The 16,001-nt window shown below is 37.4% G+C and overlaps 1 protein-coding gene across 2 annotated transcripts in view; it reads left to right on the top strand.

Annotated features, from left to right (window-relative positions):
- The window catches only part of FAM13B (family with sequence similarity 13 member B), an 81,078-nt gene that overhangs the window by 61,164 nt on the left and 3,913 nt on the right, over positions 1 to 16,001 (top strand). The window contains exons 13-23 of one of the 2 annotated variants that reach the window (XM_030571495.1): positions 432 to 579; positions 4,141 to 4,206; positions 5,349 to 5,556; positions 10,573 to 10,702; positions 11,390 to 11,471; positions 11,780 to 12,009; positions 12,523 to 12,606; positions 14,027 to 14,122; positions 15,017 to 15,100; positions 15,199 to 15,371; positions 15,826 to 15,927. In XM_030571495.1, coding sequence (XP_030427355.1) covers positions 432 to 579; positions 4,141 to 4,206; positions 5,349 to 5,556; positions 10,573 to 10,702; positions 11,390 to 11,471; positions 11,780 to 12,009; positions 12,523 to 12,606; positions 14,027 to 14,122; positions 15,017 to 15,100; positions 15,199 to 15,371; positions 15,826 to 15,927 — 1,403 coding nt within the window. The remainder of the gene's footprint in view (positions 1 to 431; positions 580 to 4,140; positions 4,207 to 5,348; positions 5,557 to 10,572; positions 10,703 to 11,389; positions 11,472 to 11,779; positions 12,010 to 12,522; positions 12,607 to 14,026; positions 14,123 to 15,016; positions 15,101 to 15,198; positions 15,372 to 15,825; positions 15,928 to 16,001) is intronic. The other variant, XM_030571496.1, reaches the window with a different exon arrangement.

The raw sequence follows: 16,001 nt of genomic DNA on the forward strand, positions 1-16,001 counted from the left end.
TTCTTTCATTTGCTTTTTCCTTATTTTTGTAAAATAAAGTTTTCAGCAGGTTTTCCACTATGTCAGCAAACTTGGATTAGGATTTTGATAATTTCGTGTGTGTGTGTGTTCGTGGAAAACCATGTCAGATGGCTATGCATAGACTTCTAGTAGTGAAATATTCTTTGATGAACAATGAAATCTTTGGTTGGCTAACTCTTTTTAAAAATGTTTGAAAATATAAAGAACTATACAGAGTGCTGTACAAATTTTAGTTACTCTTATAAGAAGTTGGAAGGTTTATGACAATATGCAAATTTTTCAGGTAGGGAAGCAGAGAGATATTAAGCCACACAAAAAATTAATGGCAATGCTAGGATTGGCACTTGCTAGTTCCTGGTGCCCAGTTTACCAGATGATGAAAATAAAATGTAGTATTTATTTAAATACAGGATTCTAGTAGCAAGATTTGTGACCTGAATGCAAACACTGAATCAGAAATATCAGGTGATGGAAGTGTTAATGTTCCTGAGGAATCAACATGTATCCAAGTACCACATCTAGATCTGAAGAATGTATCTGATGGTAACAAATGGGAAGGTAATTTTTACTCTGATTTTGCAGTATATTCAAAATCATGAAAATAAATAAGTAGGGCTGCCAAACGATTAAAAAATTAATAGTGATTAGTCACAGGATTTAAAAAAATTGTGATTAATGTTAATAATATCAATTTACATTTATTATAAATATATTTGGATGTTTTCTACATTTTCAAATGTTGCTTTCAATTACAACACAGCACACAAAGTGTATAGAGCTCACTTGATATTTTTTATTACAAATTTTTGCACTGTAAAAATATAAACAAAATTAGTAGTATTTTTCAGTTCACCTCATACAAGTTCTGTAGAGCAATTACTTTATTATGAAAGTTCAACTTACAAACGTAGAATTTTTTTAATATAAAACTGCACTCAAAAATAAAACCATGTAAAACTTTAAAGCCTACAAGTCCACTCAGTCCTCCTTCACGTTCAGCCAATCACTGAGACAAATAAGTTTGTTTATATTTGCAGGAGATAATGTTGCCCACTTCTTATTTACAATGTCACCTGAAAATGAGAACAGGCATACAGATGGCATTGTTGTAAACGTCATTGCAAGGTATTTATATGCCAGATATGCTCAACATTCATATGCCCCGTAATGCTTCAACCACCATTCCAGAGGAAATCTAACAAATCTAGTTAATTTGTTTTGCATTAATCACTTGAATTAACTGCAATTAATTGACAGCCCTATAAGTAGGATGTTTTCATTATTCAAAGGCTAGCTATCTGACCGCTCATGCTTGTCTTATCTTCAGTTTTATCTGAAGAATGCATATTTACACTTGGGTTTGACTACCACCATGTATAGAACTTTAAACTGCTGAACCAAGAGGTCATTGCCAATCTACAGCCCAGTTAAGAAAAGGACCTTCAGAAATTGAAAAGAAAAAAATAATTGCTCAGGAGTTTAAAGAAACAAACAAAAAATAGCCAAGCAGCAAATCACCGAGTTTAGACTAGAGAGATTCTAAGAATCCTAAGGGATTTTACATGCCAAAACCCTGGCATGTTAGTCCCTGGGGCTCCTTTGAAAATATTTGCTTTAATCTTCTGTTATAAATGATATAAGCAAAGTAGTTTCTTGTGAATGACATTTTTTTTAACTTAAAGTGCATCAGACCTTTATAGTGATTTAAGGCAAGATAAATATTTCTACATTTTCTTGAATTGCAGAACTAAGATATTAAACACTATCCACACAATCTACGTGTGATTAGGCCTGAAAGTTTTTTAAAAAAAAATCTACTTATTTTTTTACCTTAGAAATATCAGGAATGTCAGGTCTTGTCTTCCCTGTTCCACTGGAAGACCTAAAACTGTGTATTGAGAGCTTTTCATCTTTCAGCTGAAGAAAGGTATTAAACTTTTTAAAAAAAGTTTTCTTCCAAGTTTTCAGAAGTTCAGGTTTTGTAGGGGGTTGTTAAGTGTTTTAAAATGTGTGAATAAATATAATTTCTTCTCTCAGTTCAGTTTCTCTATAATGATGGTCCTACCAGTTCTCTATAGTCTTACATGATAAACAAGACCTAAATTCCTAACTTAGGTTCTTAACTCTTCATCCTGTGAGATTGGAAATAACCTTTCAGACTATCTGTATACATCAGAAATGCAAAAAAAAAAGCAAAAACCTAACTTTTTCATGCATCACCTTTTGAAATATTTGTCTTAAATTGGGTCTGATCTGTTTTCCTCCTCTGATGTTAATACATCTGAATTTTTATCAAACCACCTACACGCAGGCTAAATGGAATTGAGACACTGGGAAAATATTGTTCACTGCCATCAATAATAGTATAATCAGAGTCCATTTACTTCTACTTTTTATTTTAAAAACCAAAGAGTAGATAGCATTTTTTTTACAGATTAGTACAAGGTCTAATACAAACAGTTGGGAATAAAGCTGTATTTTCATCAAGCTCTTCTGGTGACATGTTTTTGAGAACAAAATTTGAATGATTTATAAATCACCAGCAATCTTTGATAGATTGCAAACTTCCAAGAGGGAAGACTGTTCCTTCCCTTGTTGACCTGTGACCAGACTTAAATCTTAATGAAATATTCCTAAAGTGTACATAAATTAGTGACAAATCAAGCAGATATAGCACATCTCAGTTAGTAAATAAAGTTATTCTCTGAAGATCAAACAGTGATAATCATTTGAGAAAATTGCTATTATAGTTTGGCATTTATGTGATGATGCTGATTTTACCTATGCATATTATTGCCTATAATTGGTCTCCACAATAATTTCCTGCATGAATCCACACATTCCCTCCCATACCTTGCAAAATGGTTAGCTTTGAGCCAAAAGAAACTATTTGTTCTATTTAAGTGTTTAGATTAGTTGTCAGTTTATGCTCTTTGGTGCTAGTAAAATTTTGTTTGGAGGGCATAACATTTGATAAAAGAACAACTATGCACAGGATGCTGAGGACCCTGAGGCCAAGTTTTCAATCTTTGCTCAAAGTTACACATCCAAGTTTGAACATTTTGGCCTGTGCATAGTTAAAGACAGTAATTCACGTTTTCATTCACAGTAGCTTATTTATTTTATATTGTATGCTGTCAGTATTAATCTGATCTCATTATGTATTCTTATAAGACCTATGTGGCTTTCATTTTTCTTTGTTTTCATGAATTCTCTACATATAGAATATACCTTGATTTCATGTATCCAGTTCTTCAGCTAATTTTATGATCAGTTTTGTGTAAAATTATTTTAAGATAGGAGGATTGTCTGCTTTACATGTTTTTGGGTTGTAAACTCGTGATGATATTGTATTCAAGATAATTTGCTTTATTTTATTGCTGTAGTATTCTAAATTTGGATGTTCTCCAGTCCTGTTTAGAATTATCATTAGGACCTCAATCTTCCAAGCATTCATGCTGGTGCAGACCTTTTTGGCATTCTGTTTAAGCCAATGAGTGCAGGCACTGTGAATGCAGAAGTCTTCATTAGTGTGTTTGCAAGATTGGGATTAATTTTCATTATAATATCTTGTTGGCGGAATCTTAGAAGTTTTGCTACCAGTCAGATTCTTGCCTCATCTAAACGGCATTAAAAGCTTGCTCTTCTAATAGTGAAAAAAACAAACTCGGGGACACAAATCATTTAATCTTATCGTTGGAGGTTAAATAGGGGGAAGAAGAAGCTTTCTACATTTATCCTGTGTGTATAAGGATTACTGATCTCCATTTCTTACAAGTTGTGAACAAAAGCTGTATTTTGAACATGTGTGTTTGTTAAAATGTGGAGATGCAATGTAGGTTTTTATTTGAATTTCAGTCAAAAATGATTTTCTTTCGTTAAAACTTTGTAAAGTGTTTCGATTAACGGCCTCATTGGGCAAGTGCTGAGAACACTTAACTGCCATTGAAGTTACTGGGAGTTGAGAGTGCTCAGGACCTGGCCCAAAATGAGCAATTGAATAGTGGGAATGCTTTCCCGTGGTACTGTATCTTCCTGCTTTACATGTTATGTATGGTTTGTTCTGACTGTGCTGTGTGTTCACTTTAGTATTTTTGCCGTTCTTTTTCATTTTATTAGCGTCATGCCCTATCACTTTCCCCCTCATTGATTTCAAAACAATGCATCTGCAGAGAGAAGGGGAGGGTAAGTATGGTTAACCATATGTTCAGTTATCTGCCTTTTTGATGGTTTATGATTTGCTTTCTAACTAGCCCTTCACCTGCTGTTCCTATGTCTTGGGACATTTCTTATCTTCAAGTCAAAAAGCTTCCTTTTTTGTGTCTTACACTCATGTTTACAAGTCAATTGTTTAAACAATTATGAATTTCTTTTTCAATGGGAAGCAGGTACAAGGGTTATTTTTAGTGTTACATTGTGGGTTTATTGTCATTCTGCACACTTTGAACTCAGTTTTCAAATTCCAGACTTTCACTGGAAAATACAGATTCTGTGACCTTTTGAAAAGACAAATGAATTATTTTTTAGAAATGTAAGCAAACTGCTGGGCAATAAAACATATTTCAGAATTTTAAAGGACACTATCAACTGACTTGTTAAGATTTTAACTAACTTTAAACCTTTTAAAGATTCGCTATTGTTTTGTAATCCCCTGCTTAAAAGCAGTCTCTTCCAACAAATAGTTTCCTTGCTTCTAATGGAGCTTGACACTGTAATTCCTTTTTGTTTACGTCCTTGTTTGTTCACCAACAAAAACAATTTTGTCAGCACAGCACAGCTTCAGGAGTAGTGTTTAACTGTGACTTCAGGTCAACATGTGGAGAAGACACGAGTTGTGTAGTCCCTACACAAATACTGATTTTCCCCCCACCGTCATCGTTATAAAGATGGATTTAAGTAAACAAACATTGCTCCTAATTGATAGTGTCCATTTTACCTAGCACTATTCAAATGTCAAGAGAATAGCTATATAAATAAATTGGTCAAGTACTCTGGAAATCCATCTGCTCTGTAATTTGCTGCAACTGTTACCGAAAATGCATACTTCCCATAGTCTCCAAGTTGCTTAAGTCTAAAAATAATGCACGAATGTGCTGTTGATTTGTGCAAAACAAATGCATACTCATTAGATATACTTTGAAATACCTGACAGAATTTGTAGCTTTCTAATGTATTTCACTATATTTATTCACGTTGTGTGTGACACATTGTTTATAGCATTCAAGATTAAACATTGGATACACATTTATTTTTCCTTTTGACGCTGTTGTTTTATTACTCTTTTAATAGACTAGTGCCATTTTTGTGTTCTTGTTTATATTTTGTAGAGCCATTTCCTGCCTTTAAATCTTGGCAGGAGGACAGTGAATCTGGAGAAGCCCAGCTTTCCCCACAAGCTGGAAGAATGAATAGTCATCCTTTGGAGGACTGTCATCCAGTGTTGTCGCATCGTAGTTTGGATTTTGGACAAAGCCAGCGTTTCTTGCATGATCCAGAAACATTAGACTTCTCATCAAAAGCACTTTCTTTTGTTAGGTGTGTACATTAGTGCAATTTGGAAAAAACTGTTAGCATGAAAATAAATGTTGTTGTATCTCTGCTTTCTGTTGTAGATCCGTGTGTTTTTCAAGACTTGGTTGACTAATTGAAGGTCCAAGTGTACTGTGTGGTTATGTGGCCATTCAAATGATCACATAATTCTCCCTTTTGTAAAACTGCTATATACATGCCTCCTCATGCCATAACCAGTTGGTCAGGGAGCTTTATTTGAAAGGGACCAAACAGAAGAAGGCATCAGGTGCTCAGGTACTGCTTTTGGAAGAAGTGCTTGTCCTGCAGTTCTTACAAAGACTGAGCTATGGAGCTCTATAGAATAGGCTTCTCCTCTAACTGGGGAGCTTGCTGAAGAGGGACTTCCTCGTGCACACTTTGGAGCTCCTCTAGAATAGGGGCAGGGCAGGCTGACGCTTCTGTGCACTGTAGGATCCCCACAGCTGGGGATGTGTCTGCCTTGTATAGTTACTAAACTTGGTTTTAATGTTAACAGCTCCCCAACTGTATCTCCTTCGGACTTCCCCACAGAGAGATCTGACTTTGAGGCTTTCCACCTCCTTCCCAGCTGCTATTTCATGTCACTCGGGGGAAGAACAGGAGTTCAGTTTGGATGAAACTTGTAGCAGGCTAGTTGTTGGGAGAGCAGCCCTAGGCTAGTCTCTGGAGGGCAGAGAGGTTTGTGGCATCATAGTGAGTGGAGTTTTCCTCTGTGCTGTCTGTTGCTGCGTAGTTTAGCTCTAATGTGCCTTGTAGTACAGGAGGTTTTGAAAGATGTAGTTTGTCGTTGTGAGAGATGCTGTTTTAAGTGGAAAGAGTTCCCTAGTAGTTTGGCCAACCAATCACTATAAAGCTGCTTTCAGTTCTACTGAAATGGAAGAGCAGTTTAGAAAAAGTTTTCAGTCAAGACTTTTGGACCTGCACCTTCCTGTTCTTGCCACAAGCTCTCTCCATGATGGACAGTAAAGGCAGTTTAAAACTGCTATATTTGTGAAGCTTATTTTAGTTTTTAATATTTCTGACTACAGTGAAAAGCCTTATTAGAATCTAACAAGAAGATACTGTTTCCTTTGCTTGGGATCTTGGGTGAAGAATAACACTTGTTTCCAAATCTTCTTGATTGCAGTGCATCTTCCAACTCTATGTTAGAGGGAACAGAGATGTGTATTACCTGTCTCCAGAAGCAGGCAAAGAAATGTCTTGAGTTCACTAAAGAAATCACCAGAGTACTTTTTTTTCCCCCAGTGTCTAGGAAAAGTGCTACTTTCTATTAGTCTAGTCTTTGAGAGTGGAGCGCATCAGAGGGCTAGCATCTGAATAGATAATGAATATTTTGTAAACTCCAACGGAGAAGTTGCATTGTATACAGTTATCTAAAATGAGTGCTACTATTGTAACCTTGAAGAAGGATGCAATCAGCAAAGAACTTTTAGCCTTGAGGATGAAATGTGCATGAAGACGGAAGACTTTTATCCTTGAAGTATTGAAGAAGCAGCAACACAAACTTTTATACCCTTTATTTTTCAAGGGTCTTGATATGGTAGCTTGGTGGAACAATCTGAAAAGACCTTTCTGAAGAGCTATGTTAGTCTTGGCAGGTTCTTTTGTGTAAGGTGCTCCCTAGGGCTTTCTTTTGAAATTATGTATGTTAAGAATTTTTTTGGTACTAGCAAAACTTTCAAAAGGGAATTTATCAAAGAAAATTGTTGAAAAAATTGCAGGCAAAGGTGGTTGAGTTAGAATTTTGTTTTGTCCATAGAAAGCCAAAGGGCCTCTTGCTCTCCTATGCTTTTTGGAGCCAAGGAGAACCAAAACCTGCACGTGAACTGGGCAAGGAAGTGTGGAAGGTAGGAAGGCCGGCTTTAGTGCATGGAACTTTACTTGCCCAAAACCCTGTGGAAGCAGAGGCATTCTCTGGAGTCTAGCTAGATTCACAGGTTGGAAGCAGACAGAGCTGTATGACAGCTGCTTTATGCGGCATACCCGTCACACCCCATGAAAAACAAAATGGTACAAGCTTGTTCAGCCCCAGCCTGCAATAGCAGCTTAGGTTCTGCATCTGTGCTGTGGAAAAGCCCTTGCTCCCAAGAACTGTTGGAAGGTAGCAGTGGTTAGGGGAGCATTTAACACTACAGTTTCTGAAGGAGTCATGCTGTCAAGCAGATACTGGGGAGATGGGAGACTCCCAACAATGTGAAGACACCCAGGTTCTGTATGGGTGTCCTTACTTCCACTGGATCCCTAAGATCTTCAGCTATAGGGGTCTGAACCCCTAGTATTTTCTGCTGTGAAGAATGATTGAGTTTCAACTCAAGGAGTTGCGAATTCTCTATATGGTAATAATCTGCTTAGGGGAACATGACCCTCAAAGATAGCCAACTATTCAGTGTCCTTTTCTGTCCAATACTATTACTCTGAAAAGCACTTTTTAAAAAGTGCTGGAATGTGTGTTGAAAATAGTTGTCCCAGGACTGGAGAATTTGGGAACAGGAAAGACCAAATGGGACTCTGACTCTTCATTCAGCTTTAAATGTTTTGACATGAAAAGTTTTCTCTTCCCATTCCCTCACTAAAGTCAAGAAAAAATTAAAAGTTTGGGAAAGACCTATACCATAGTGCAAACTGATGAGTACAATTTCGGAAAAGTGCATATCAGATCATAAGATCTATACTCTTATTCTGCATATACCCTTCAAAACACTAATCAAGCATGTGAGCTCTTTGAGGACCAGGTATCCCAAACATTGCTAGCTATGTATACTACAGACAGGTGCATTAGTGGAAATTCTGTAACTACTGATTCTTGGTCTTGAAGTGTGGAAGAGGTTCTGCCGTGTTGGATCCCAAGAAGTTGAACAAATGCACAAGGTAATCCAAATTCAGCCTGAGGATGCCATCTTCAAATCTATCATTAATAAACCCTAGGGATTGTAGGGTTTATATATTTGGTGGACACGTATCTTCATAGCCTTGTGAAACGTAAAAGCTTTTTTAATTGGTAAAATCATTACTGGTATATTATTTTATAGCTTATTTTCAGCAGCTATGTGTTTTTCACCAAAAGGCTATTTATATTAGTACTATCACTGAGTCTAAAAGGGAAATACCTGTTTTCCCTATTTAACTAGCAGCTTGATTAAGGAAAACTTCAGAGAATAAATAACTCAAAAGAATAATCTAGGATTTGAGATGAATGGGCTTGTTGATAATATGAAGAAAGAAAGCTTTTTAATCCAGTCAGATCATCTCTCATCTAGGAGTTCAGTTAGGCATTAGAAGAGTGATCATCTCTGCTTTGGAAGAGTGGGTCACCATACTACAGAATCGTTATTTTTGCATTAATTCAGAACAGTTCAGAGGGGGGTGTGCTTAAAGGAACAACCCTAATGTTACAGTATTTGAGGGTAGGGATTCTCTTATCTCAATGTCTTATCACTATCCAAGGCATCAAGATAAGAGAATCCCTATCTCCAGGTATTGTTAGACTGGGGTTGTTCTTTTAAACATGTGCATGCTCCTGAATTGTTCTGAATTAATGATGTTTCTCTGTACAGTTGGTCATACAAAAAATTCTAATCTGAGTTTCAATCAGTCTCTGAATCACTGATGCGATGGACAAGCCAGGAGTACTACTGCAGGGGCCTCTGCTACAAAATCCATCAAAGGAACTGTTTTTAGAACATATGCTCTTTGACGCAGGGATGTCTTCCTCTGTGTTTATAAAGAATTTAGTACGTTTTGGGCACTCCGGCAATCTGAAATAATAACACTTGTAGCAGACACCAACCTGAGAGAAGTAAGTGTGCATTGAAACAACTTTTTGGTCAAGGGAAAATCTCTTGAACTCGCTAGGAATAAGAATTGTTTTTCTGTATTCTTTTATTTCCCTGTTTGTGGTTTTACTATTAATTTGTTTCTGTAGGGAGGATTAATGGACATGCTGTCTATGAATAAATGAAATGTCTTGCCTATTTATTTAGAGGTACCATTTTCACCAGCCGGATCCTTATATTTGTGTTTAAAGGGAAGATGATGGTTTTCCTTGTAGAAGTGGGTTTTGTAATAGTATAATAGTTTTTAGATGTCATAGTTCACAGCTTTTTAGCTGAAATCATCTTGTGGCAAGAGGAAGGGGTGACTCTTATATGTGAGAGCTGTATCTGACGAAGTGGGTATTCACCCACGAAAGCTCATGCTCCAAAACGTCTGTTAGCCCATAAGGTGCCACAGGATTCTTTGCTGCTTTTACAGATCCAGACTAACACAACTACCCCTCTGATGTTCTTTTATGTGACTCCACACTTGACTGGCAACTCTTCCAGCTGCCCATGTTTTCATCTGAGCAGAGTACAACTTTCCAGTGATGATTCGTGGAAATGTAATGTCAGAGAAAAGAAGTTAATCAGAACATTTTCCTCTTCATTCTGCTTAGTCATAAAAACAGATCAGTACCTTTTGCAGAATTCCATGTGACCTGTGAAATGCATGTAAATATACAGTTGCTTGCATTGGTTACAGCAGCAGTTTCCAAACATGTTCCCTGTATGACCCTACTTTCATGTGTATTGCTTCCTGTGACCCGAGACAGCATGGAAGACACCAGATAAAAATGGTGTCTCCATGCAGCGTGACCTTGCATGCACTGTATGAACAAGGTCACACTGCAAAGAGGACACCATTTTGCTTTATAAAATGGCATTCTTCAGACAGCATGACATCAGGTATGATGTGTGAGGTCATGCTACATGGAGGGCACCATTTTGTATTGCAAAATAGCATCCTTCATGCGATATGACCACACATGTATTGTGCATGTGAAGTCATGCTGTGTGGAGGACACCATTTTGAAAATGGTGTCCCCTGCACACTCAAAATTACTGTGACCCCATCTGCTGATGGAGTGACCCCACCTGGGGTCACAACCAACAGTCTGGGAACTGCTGTGCTACAGTCTTTAAAACATACAAAACTTTTGACTTTTTTTTTTCATTTTTAATTCAGAACACGAAGAGCATCCTTTAGTTCAAAAGATGACAGAAGGGAAGACAAGACACCCTATCAGCTGGTCAAGAAGTTGCAGAAAAAAATAAGACAATTTGAGGAACAATTTGAAAAGGACAAAAATAGTAAAGTAAGTTAGTAGTCTGCAAGTTAACATCCTAACAATGTTAGATTTTTTTTTCATCTCATGTTTTGTTTTGTTTTTTTAAATTTTTCAAGGCCAGAGTCTGTCACCCTTACTTAAGTTGAAAGTTAACTTATTCTGCAAGCAGTTCCACTAAAAATTAATGTCTCCTTGTGGAGTAAGGTATGACTCCAACATGACTAAGGGTAACATTCTGGCCATATGTGCCCAGCCTTTATGTAGGGGCTATTTAGGGGGGGCTATGATGGGAGGGTGGGCTTTTGGCAGATGGAAAGAAGTTAATTTGGGACCATATCCTTCAGTGAGTCCCTGCAGGGGCTTTCTCCTACTGGAACTCACCTATCTTCTCCACTCTGTTCTCCTGATGTTACCTGTAGCCATGCCCCTCTTTTCCTGCTTCAGACTGGAAAGCATTGGTAGTAGGCAGCATGCTGCTAGTGCTGAGACCGAAGGAGGACCAGCACTGACCTGCATGCAGGTTAGTTGGAGCTGTCAGATGAGATAATGTGGGTGTGGAGAAGGAGAGGAACAAGAACAACTTAATTAGAATGCTCTAGCTAGTGTAAAAATGTCAAATGTTTGTAAAGATTTCACACAATAAGCTTTAAAGAACAAACTTGCTGTAGTTTTCTTTGCTCCTGTGCAAATGTAGGTTGTGTATTTTTTTTCCAGCCCTCGTACAGTGATATTGCAGCCAATCCAAAGGTTTTAAAGTGGATGACAGAGCTTACCAAACTGAGAAAACAAATAAAAGGTATGGAATGCTGCACAAATTTTGTTTTCAGACAAAGATAAATTGCCTCACACTAAAACTGAAATAATTTACACATTCAAGAACAACCCTGGGGGTAGTAGAAATCATTTAACTTCTGGATCCTCCTGATTTGTTCTCCAAAACCAGGAGTAGTTTACACTTGTCTGTGGGACTTCAGGAAGGGCTAATTGAAAATGGTTTGTATAAATAAAATTTATTATCCATCCATTCTTTTGTCATCTGTCTGTTTAGTTCTAAATAGTGTTTGAAATCTTTGTTCTTTGGGATGGGGCAATTTTCTTAATCAGATGAAAAGCACAAATGCTCAGATGGAGAATTCATACCTCAAACACGTCCACGAAGTAACACTCTTCCAAAAAGCTTTGGCTCTTCTCTTGAGCATGAAGATGAGGAAAATGAAGATGAGCCCCGGGTTATGCAGAAAGAGAAGAAGCCTACCAAGGAGGCTACTCTTGAACTCATTTTGAAAAGACTGAAGGAGAAACGAGTTGAAAGATGCTTGCCAGAAGACATAAAAGTAGGTGTAAATTGGCATTTCTTAGAAACAACAGCTTCAAATACTGTCCAAAAGAGCAATAAACATCCATCAGCTGAGATGTAATTTTATCAGTAGATGAGCTGATCTGTCTAGCAAGAAGATAAGATTTGTTTCAGATGTCATTTAATTTTGAGGATGCCTCTGAGTAAAGCCATGTTTTTATTCAGAACTTCACTGTCTTCTAACTATATTCTCGTTTGTACTTGCGGTGGAAAGGAGATAGTTGTAATACTTCTCAGGAATGTCCACTTCTAAGCCACTAATGTAGTAGGCTTACAAAAAGGTATCATTGCAGCACATTATTTTGTTTTGCCAAATATTCAAGTGTATGTTGTTTCCCTTTCTTTATATACCATATATTCTGTACTTATCTAACTAAATTTTCTGATTTGCTAAGATGCCTATTATTTACCAAGTTGCCTAATGTAGAGAAGCTATTCAAAAGAGGTACTTGCATGTTTGACATAGATGTGAATTATTCTTTTCTAACAGAAAATGACAAAAGACCATTTGGCAGAAGAGAAAACATCTCTCCAAAAAAGTCTTCTGTACTATGAAAGTCAACATGGACGGCCGGTAATCTTTTCTTAACTTCCTCAAAACTACTCTAAAATACACCTAGGCAGCAATAACTGGTATGCAGTGAGGACACCGACTGTTAACACAGTTATTTACCAAGAAATGATATAATCTATCAACTGTGCTAATAAATTTCCATGTTACCATTGCTTCTCGCGGAGTTATACATAGTTTTAAAATTAACGTAATCACATTTACTTATTATGTAGGGCTTTTTTTCTAAAACAAAATGCTAATGTTGAAGGCAGGCAGATAGGTATATCTCCATGTATTTGGGGGCCGGGGGGAGGGGGTTGAGCATTGGCCTGCCAAACCCAGTGTTGAGTTCAGTCCTTGAGGGGACCAGTTGGGATTGGTCCTGCTTTGAGCAGGAGGTTGGACTAGATGACCTCCTTGAAGTCCCTTCCAACCCTGATATTCGATGAACATTCTCTATTTGTTTTGGTGCTGGCATTTTGGAAGAGTTGTAGTATAAGCTGATGAAACAGTGATACAGATATGCTCTAAACCACTCCCAAGTTCTTTAAGATACAGTAAATGTCCAAAATGAAACACAAGAAGAAAACTGTAAAATGTACTAGTTTTGAATGTCTGTTCTTGAGGATACAATACAAGAGGGCTTGTATACGCTGTTTATAACCTTGGAAAGACTTAAATCTAAAATTCTATATTTATTGCATTTTCCTGCTAGATGATTTCAGCAGCAGTATTTTTCTCTCCACTTAATCATAGTTAATTACTCTAAATGTGTCTTTGATGGATCTTCTTCCAATCCAATTGCCTTTAACCAGCCTTCCTAGATGTGTCCCTGATTGATATCACCAGTTGTCCAACCAAGCCCATTTCAAATTGCTATTATCCTCTACCTCAAGGGGCCAGTTTCCCAGCTGGGGATTATCACTGTGCTTATGCTATAGGCCAGGAAGGGAATAGCGTAGAAGTTTAGCTATGCTGGCCCTATATCACTCAGAGATTTCCCCACACTGAGGGAATCCTTAGCTAGCCATTTATACCAGCTTTCTGGCTTCTTTATGTTGTCAGAATAGTGACTGAGAATCTGCAGTAAAACCAGATATTCTACCACAATAGCATCTTTCTCTTACTTTGCTTATCATTTCTAGAGAATTGTCAGAATTCATCCTCAGCCTGCCTCTGCTGTTATCACTAGTCACTGCTCCAGTCTTGGTCTCTTTCTCTCTTTCCCATGGCTCTTTGCAGTGAGAAACTACATTTCTATGTGAGCTGCCTTGTCCGTTGGGAATTCTTCCCATCACTTGTGTGTGTTTCTCTAAGTGTTATGTTAGGTTAAAAATAAACCACATTATTTTACAAATGCCTAATTGAGCAGGATGTCAGAGCTGATGGCTGTTCATGTGAAGTGTGCTACTCTGTTACATATTTCTTTCTCTTTCTTTAGGTTACTAGAGAAGAAAGGCATATTGTTAAACCTCTGTATGACAGATACAGACTTGTGAAACAAATGTTGACTAGAGCAAGCATTACTCCCATCCTTGTAAGTAAAACAAATATTTCTTCATGTGTTAACCAGACTGTCACCTGACAAACGTTTGCAAATTAACTATTTGAGAAAACATCTCATGAATAAAAGTGCTCCATGCTGGAGTTTCCCTTTTAGAAACTATAGAGCACAGTCCTTGTGTCAGGGCTGTTGAAAGTGTGAGGTGGCTCTAAGTCACCTATACACATTCCCAACCCTTGGGGACCGCCATATTGCATTCCTGCCTCTTCCTGGAGCACTGTACCTACCCTCAGTGTGCCATCTGCACCAGGGTGCTGGAAATGGCAGGTGAAAAGCCGGCTGTGCTGGCTTTTAGCAAGCTCAGGAGTCGTCTGTACTGGGGGAATCCTCATCAGCCTTCTTTTTAGGGCTGGCGTAAGGTTCCTTTCTGCCACTTAGCTGGTGCAGAGTAATCTTTCCAAAGGCTGAGGATCCAGCCTGATATAGTATGTTTCCCTAACTGACTTTGGATTTTGTATGTGTAGCAAGAGTGAAAGTGTAAATGGAAATTCAGAAGGAAAATATTTGAATGTTATGTGAGTTGTACGAGAGACATGATCTGGTTTTTACTTTATTTTAAATAATGTAGTGGTGGGCACAGACTGTATTTTATTAGTAAGCATTGATCTTTGTAAAAGAGTTACTTGTGACTTAAACTGTAACGTCCATTGCAATTCAGTTATCTGCTTGGAATGGTTCATTACAGGACATCTGTTTTTAGGATTTACTGATCTTGTTTTGTTAGTGTTGTAACAAAAATGTGAAAATTCCAGTAATGTGCAAAAATGGAATTGAACAAAATTAATTGACTGACATTTCTTTGTGTAAGAGCTTAGTATACTCAACATCCATTTGTATATAACAAAAAGCAAATGTGGAATATTGCAGGGGTCACCATCAACTAAGAGGCGGAGTCAAATGTTACAGCCCATTATAGAAGGGGAAACTGCCCACTTCTTTGAAGAAATTAAGGTAAGTAAAACACTTATCAGATATTTCAGTTCCTCCTTGCATATTCAAGAGAAATGTTTTAAATCTGTGTTGTAAACTTCTGCTTTATCACAATGCAGGAAGAAGAGGAGGATGTTGATAGTTTGTCATCAGAATTTAATGATATCTTAAAAACTGCTGTCGAAACACAGTCTATTTCCAGCCCAGCTGAAAATTCGGAGTCTGATCTTGAAGACAGTCAAGAAAAGCTGACTCGGGACCTCCGACTATCAAGTATCCGAGCAGCTTCTATGTGCGTATGAATAGAACGTGATTAGTGCTGTACTATTGTGAGAGTTACACTGAATGTACTTAAGACTATAACACTAAATGTGGAGTTTCTTAATATAAGCAATTGTCTTTCTGTATCTCTCAACAAATGTGTCTGTTGAGTGATTCAGATGAAAAGGAATTCATCTGAGTGTCCAGTTGGGACCGTCTGCTGTTCTTACTAAGAGAATTAAACACTTAGCTGTTGTTTCAAATGATTTTGGGTTGATGACTGAAGAATTGTATCTTTTATTAATGATTAGCCTATGTTGGTCTTCCCCGCCCCCATCAAACGTATCCTGGATATCAAACTACTTCTGAGCAAAATCAATGTAATATCAATCCACCTAGTTTCTTCATTTTGTTTTTAAGAGGGCAGATGAGGGTTTCCTTCTTATTACTTGGCCAATGTCTTTTTCTTCTTTCTTAATTTTTAGGCCTGAATTATTAGAGCAACTTTGGAAGGCCAGAGCTGAAAAAAAGAAGTTACGCAAAACTTTACGAGAATTTGAAGAGGGGTTTTATCAACAGAATGGGAGGTCAGTTTAACAGAACAATGAATATTAGGCTGGTGCTTCATTTTTTTACTATTGTTTATTTATCAATCATACAT

Source organism: Gopherus evgoodei, chromosome 8 (assembly GCF_007399415.2).
Source record: "Gopherus evgoodei ecotype Sinaloan lineage chromosome 8, rGopEvg1_v1.p, whole genome shotgun sequence".
NCBI classification, from domain to species: Eukaryota; Metazoa; Chordata; order Testudines; family Testudinidae; genus Gopherus; species Gopherus evgoodei.